This window comes from Chenopodium quinoa, unplaced genomic scaffold (assembly GCF_001683475.1).
Source record: "Chenopodium quinoa cultivar QQ74 unplaced genomic scaffold, ASM168347v1, whole genome shotgun sequence".
NCBI classification, from domain to species: domain Eukaryota; kingdom Viridiplantae; phylum Streptophyta; class Magnoliopsida; order Caryophyllales; family Amaranthaceae; genus Chenopodium; species Chenopodium quinoa.
In genome coordinates this window covers 878,056-884,576 of record NW_018743937.1, presented here as the reverse complement: position 1 = coordinate 884,576, position 6,521 = coordinate 878,056, and the positions used below count along the sequence as shown (strand labels likewise).

Sequence of the window (6,521 nt, the reverse complement as noted above, 5' to 3'; positions counted from 1 at the left end):
AAGAAAATAGAAGGAAAATAAAGGAAGAGAAAGAGAGGGGGACAAACTCTATTGTTTGGGTAAAGGATTGGGGGAAGGAAGGGAAAGGAGAGGGAGGTATCCCTCTCTCTTTAATAAGCATAACCTCCCCCTCCCTTTCTTCTCTCTTCCCTTCCTCTTTTATCCCTCCCTTTCCTTTCCTTCCTGATTTCCTATCCAAACAAAGCGCATGTTTAGGTTTTGTTATTCCATTTTGTTGATGTTCTTTCTTCTGGAATGTTTTTGTTGCAACATTCTATAAGATGTTGCAGAGGGAGTATCAATGTATCACTTAACGGTGTGTTTGGATAAAGAAAGGGGAAGGAAAAGAAGGGGAGGGAGGAGAAGAGGACGGGAGGGAAGAATGATAAGTTATCCAAATGAAAGATACCTTATCTCTCCATTTTCCTTCCCTTCCTTTCCCTCCATTTTCTTCAATCCAAACTCACCGTTAAGGATTTAACGTAGCATTACAAGATCAAGTTGACAATAGCATGCATCACTTGTATGGCTTAAAAAGAAAAAAAAAAAGAATCTTCAGATTCATTAAGTTGAACAAGTATGACATTTGTGAAATCCTATGTATTCACATAAGATAATATATTACTTGTACATGTTGAAATTGTTAAAAAAAAAAAAAGAAAAACGACGAAAAACTCTAGCAATTAAGAAAACATATATTGCACAAGATATAAGAAACTACACTGTTTTTTGAGGTTTATTTTATAATTTTACATATATATAGCATTGCTAATTCTATACGAACCAAATCATATCATGCGAGGATAAATAATTCTAAGTGAAGTAGAACCCAATCACTATCATTTACTTCGTATATATAAATCAATGAAACAGTAGCAATGACGATTCTTTTTCTGCTCAGTTACCCCCATTTGTTGATGATGATTGTCATTGGATTCTCTTTTTGCATTCGCTACTTCGCTGAGTAAGTCGAGTGCAAAAGGAATCCTTCCGGTTCCAGACTGAGTTGTTTGTGCAGCATCTACTACATTCAAACTGCAGATGAACATATTATGTAATTACAAACATTGGACGGTGATAATTGTTTACAGATTCTTCTTAAAGGGTTAAGGTGAATCACACTAACTAAAACAGTAGTCGAGTTTGATCAAGCTAATCAAACTCTGAAATGCAGGTTTAGCTCCTTCCTCAGTTTATGAAATTCATGTTTTAAATGTTAATATCTAGAGATAACTATAAAACAAAATAGCTAATTTACATAATATTGTATATTCTATAATTTATATAAATGCTCCTAAACTATTCGAACCAATTTTTGTTCTGTTAAAGTCTCCAGTTAACCTCAAACTCAAATCAAGCTCAATCAAGCCTAACTCGAGTGTAGGGAAAGCTCATTATGACCCCTAGTTAAGAAAATGAAGCATTCTCACCTTTTGTCCACCATCACTACCGATCGCAGTTCAGAGTTTGCAAAGCTGCACAAATTTTGGGTACCAAAATCAGTAAAAGAACAAATAAAGTAAATAACCTAATCCCAGAGTTGTCTAAACTAGGACTAGTGAAAGTTTGCTTGTACTTGAAGCTCTTAACTACAGGAAGACGCAGCACTTACAATTTGCAAATCTCATTCTTTGTTGATGGGTGGCAATTGTACACAAACTTGGGCAACGTTTGAAATAAAAATGCACTGTGAGTAACAATCGCAATCTCCTTCTCTTCCCTAGTCCACAACCTGCCGGAAACATTGTGGATTCAGAGCCAACTTATACAAGTTATATACTCCAATAAAAAACCAAAATACATCCTTTGGGATTACATCAGTCAAACTTGTGGGCAAAATCAGTTAAAGCAGAGAAAGAAATAGCATATAGCGCATTGATTATGAAAAAGTAGAGCACTAATTCTACATAGTTGTAAGTTCCTCAAAATCATGATAAGATGAAATTTACTCCATTTATCTAGAATTAGTTGTCTCATTGTCCAAAACGGCCATAATTAAGAATAGCAATAGTTTACGATCATCCTTTCCTCATCTAATTTCAATGGTGGTATGTTGAAATCTAATCATAACCATTATATTAGAGAAGGTGACAATTTTTTATGGGCATATGAAAATAGCATATGAGTTTGTTCTATTCAGAACGTCGACATAACAAATGTCTCTTCCATTTTAGTTTTGGAAGGTAAATTATTTCCCTCCACCACCCCTATAACCCAATCTAGATATAGGCTTATTAAATTGCTGGAAACCAAGGCAAAAGACAGGGCATGAGCCTAGCTTACCAAGAGAGCTACCCCAGATTCTCTCGGATCAGGCTTGATCAGCCAAGACAAGCTGGAGAAATATCATACAAATAATTAAATTCTGAAGTGGGATTGTGGTTCCTTTGCAAATTTCTAATAAATCATAAAAGTACTGGTTGCTTCGACAGTGAATTGGTTAAAGATTTAGCTTAGTGGTTGCATACCATTTCATGAACTTCATTCCTCGAGCTGAAACCTCCTCATCTGACTCCCGGACATCTTCTTTCCATAAGATGTCTTCGTCACTTTCAATCTGAATACATAGGAAAACTGAAGTTAAACATCCATATTCTCTCCAGCTGTTAACTTGAAAGAGCATAAACTCCACATAATGGTTTATACTTCATATGTGTATAAACTCCACATATAAGGTTTATACTTTGTATATGTGTATCTTTTCAATATAGAGTTGTATCGCCTTTTTAATGTATGTATAGGCCTGCATACTGTAGATTATACTGGAAAGATGATAATGTGAGCAACTAGGAACAATAGAGTTAACAAAAAGTCAGAAAGAAAGCTAGTGTGCTTACCAAGGAAAAATCAATTGCCGGAAATAGACTCTTATACTCACTAATGCTTCCCCTCTTATCACACGTATTCACTCCCTGTATCAAAGCTTCACAAATCAGATGCATTGTGGTACAAGTTAAACAATAGACACACAGGCTCATACAAACTCACTTTCATCACATACCCTCAATCTGTGAAGCATTATCAAGAAAGATAAGTATGTGTTTCTAGCTAGTAACTAGATTTAAGGTTCAGAGATACCATTAGATGGACTTTTCCCAACAGAAGTGAAACAATCCATCATCATACTGTCCAGTAGATCAAAGAAGGGATTTACCAGGCGTTCTCGACAAAGCTCATGTGCCAAAAAGGGCGGGCAGTTAAGACTTGATACTGTAGCATGGTCATTTTTCCCATTTTCCAACATTAAAGGGGATGCACCATTCCCATTCTTATGATTATCCCCACCAAAGACTATGGCTGCAGTTTGCATTGTCCTACAAAAACAATTAAGCATCAGAATAATTAGAAAACAGAACACCTAGCATCTACAGGACAGCAAGAGGAAGAAAAACATATCAATGACGAGAGAATCATCCCATCACTCATAACTTTTTCAACTAACAAGGAGAAAAGAAAAACACTTATGAACTCCAGAAATGGTCGAAAGTGGAAAATTTACAGACTTTAGATGTAAAGATACTCCATACAAGAGAACATAAACATCACAGTAGATTGAATATTAGGGAATAAGGATATAGTATAAGGAGTGATCTAGTGTAATTCTAAACAATGATACTTCCTTAATTACTGATAATTAACCTATGAAATATTAGGGAAATTATCTACCACTCCAAACAAAGCCTGGTATCTTAATCAACAATACATTGCTTTACATGTGCAACAATAGTGACCATCAACAGCTTGAACTTTCAGAAAAGATCTGTGTTAAAAACCAGATAGATACCTTAACATAGGAGAGGTGATGACTAGCTCGATCCTCTCCAGTAGCCCACAAGCATGAACATGTTTTTGGAGATTCTCAACCTATGACAGAACAATATCCCAACTTAACTCCAAATACTGTCCCATAGATAATATACTAGTTTTAAAGAATCAAGACACAAAACACAAAATACCTGTTCCCATCCAAGTGGTGAGAGGCGAGGATCAAGTAGTTCCGGAGATGTTTTGTACTTCTCTGCACCTGCAACATTGTGAATTCCTTCTGCATGCCTAACCTATAGTAATATGATAAAAACCTTTTATATACAAGTACATTTAAAAAAGTAGTACAACAAAATGATAGAGATCGAAACCACTGCAAGTTAAGCTTGTAGAGACAAACCAGATGGAGAATTTTACATCGGTGCAATGGGTACAAACTCGAGCTAGGCACAGTCTCCATATCTAAGAACAAGAAATTAAGAAATTCAAGTCGAGGTTAACAATAATACTGACTACGATCAGGTACAATGCAACAAAAAACTATATATAGGCAACAACTTGAAGTTCCTCGAAAATGGACAGCATATAGACAATGCCAAGTCATATTCACTGCATTCATTTTTTTTTTAAATAATGTGACATCAGAAACAGTGAGATTAACAGCAGCTAACTGTATTGTAGTTGCAATTGTTTAAGACCCTAATTAATTTTTAAATATTTCTACGTGGAGGAAAAACCATTGGAATTTTTTTATAATTCAAATCCAATTCCGCCTGAATGATAATACTTTAGAGGAACGAGTCCAATCAAACACGATCAGAGTTCATTGCAGTATCCTGTTGTGCCACGAAATGGGCTACCATATTCCCAGCTCTTTTCACATGATTATAGTATAACATATTAAAACTAAAATTATTCTGATAACACAAAGAATATCCTAATTAGATCGTGTTTAAGACCCCCAATCAATTTTTTAATTGAAATACTGAACAAAGTCAAATTCCCAATCAGGAAGTAAAGTACTTCCGTAATTCCGTAGATCTCACAACTACATCAACTTGAATAAAAAATACAGCTAATTAAGATCATGAAGTAACTTCTGTTGCATTGTAACCTATAAAATAATAAATTAAATACATACAATAAAATTTAATATTCCTTTCGCCCCCAATTTACTTGCACCATAACCATTTTTTCGGGATTTATTTATACAAATATAAAAATAAGAGATAAAAAAATGGGTAGAAAAATGTGGGACCTCCATTTAGAAATCGTACTTTAAAAAAATGGGGAAAGTAAACTAAGATGGAGTAGCAAAACAGAATGGAAGGTAATACTTCCTCATTTTCTTTTTACTTGCTAACACTTTCATTTCATGTTTCTCAATACATTATTGCAATCACTAATATACTTACGCACTTACGCAGCATTTATCATGAACTAAAATTGTACAAAAAAATTGATAGTATGATTAGATGTCTTTTTAGGCTTCTAGCTCTAAATCATTAAAACTAATCAAAGTAAAGTACGTGAATAATAATATAATCCGATAGCAAATGAATTATACCAAAAATTATTAGAATGATTTAGAAATTTGAAGACCAATTACGCAAAAAAAATATCAAGAGATCTTAAACTAAATCATTCTCTCTCACACACACAAAATAAAAAAAAATTACAAAAAAAAAAAAAAATCAGGCATATAAGTCGTTACTAGTGCAATTGTGAAGTACGAGTAATTAATTACAATTAAATATTAATATTTAACTCTAAAACACATTAGCTACTCAATTGTGGAAGTATATTATCAAAAAAATCCATTGATCAGTTAATTTTAAGTTTCAGTTTAAAATTAAACAATTGAAATCACAAGCAAGTATATATTTGCAGCAAAATTTTCAAAGAAAGGAAAATAAAACATGTTCATCAAATAATAGAGGAAACAGTGGTAGCAAAAACAACTTCCAAAAATAAATAAATAAATAAATAAATAAATAAAAAGAGAGAGAGAGAGAGAGAAAAAATAGAAGATTGCCACTTACCAAGTTATCAGAAGAGGGAGAGAAGAGAGGCAAAGACAAAGGGAAGTTGAAATGGCGGGGGCTACTTAAATAATGGTTAATTTAATTTAAAGGTCAGAATTGACGGTTTTTTTATTTTTTATTTTTTTTTGGAGTTTCTTCTTTAGAACCACACTGTTTAAATTACGGCTAAACGTTACTGAAATATGTACATTAATTTGATCAAAAACTTTTGTATACACCCGGTTTACACTAATTTTATTGTACATCGAGCAGTATAAGGATAACTTTTACCTAATTTTAGGATAACTTTTTGCTTTTTTTGGGGTAACTTTTAACATAATACAATTTTTATATAAATAGACAATAAGAAAAGTTATATAATGGTAATTTAATTACATTTAATCACAAATAATTGATTTTTAGTCATTTAAAATGTGATTCTTTACTAATAATTTTTATTTGTATTTGATTACTTTTATGCATATTAGGGTAACTTTTATTTATTTTAGGGGTAACTTTTGATCAATTTAGTCTATTTTTATAGTGGATATACAATAATTATTGTACACCCGATTTTTTTAAAAGTTTATAGGTCAACCTTTCGAACTTCTGCTGAATCCATGTTTTGATTCATGTGGCTTGAATAAACGGACAATAAATTGATTTAAATGGATAAAAAGCGAGTGATGGATGGAGAAGATGACATATCCGATTTAAATATTTCTTTTTATT

General features: G+C 32.8%; 1 protein-coding gene across 3 annotated transcripts; it reads right to left on the bottom strand.

Annotated features, from left to right (window-relative positions):
* Window positions 1–543: 543 nt before the first annotated feature.
* Window positions 544–6,176, bottom strand: LOC110688690 (phosphoglycerate mutase-like protein 1). Of its 3 annotated transcripts, none has more exons than XM_021865431.1 (10): window positions 5,808–6,176; window positions 4,166–4,227; window positions 3,957–4,058; window positions 3,785–3,864; window positions 3,155–3,314; window positions 2,838–2,912; window positions 2,469–2,557; window positions 1,613–1,732; window positions 1,431–1,475; window positions 544–1,035 (listed from the first exon to the last, which is right to left on the bottom strand). In XM_021865431.1, exons 2-10 carry the CDS (start codon window positions 4,223–4,225, stop codon window positions 840–842), a joined length of 927 nt encoding a protein of 308 aa, XP_021721123.1. In that variant the 5' UTR covers window positions 4,226–4,227; window positions 5,808–6,176; the 3' UTR covers window positions 544–839. The 3 variants fall into 3 exon arrangements, 2 of the variants coding, with proteins under 2 accessions (XP_021721123.1, XP_021721124.1); XR_002504627.1 differs by lacking the exon at window positions 544–1,035 and adding an exon at window positions 2,284–2,335 and having other exon boundaries at window positions 5,808–6,174; XM_021865432.1 differs by lacking the exon at window positions 5,808–6,176 and having other exon boundaries at window positions 4,166–5,434.
* Window positions 6,177–6,521: the final 345 nt, after the last annotated feature.

Excerpts from the sequence above, each read along its gene's own strand:
- LOC110688690 (XM_021865431.1), bottom strand. The coding sequence starts at position 4,225 with ATGGAGACTGTGCCTAGCTCGAGTTTGTACCCATTGCACCGATGTAAA. Across the intron at positions 2,558-2,837 it reads CGGCAATTGATTTTTCCTTG|ATTGAAAGTGACGAAGACAT; the intron begins GTAAGCACACTA and ends CTATGTATTCAG. Across the intron at positions 1,036-1,430 it reads GTAGTGATGGTGGACAAAAG|TTTGAATGTAGTAGATGCTG; the intron begins GTGAGAATGCTT and ends GTTCATCTGCAG.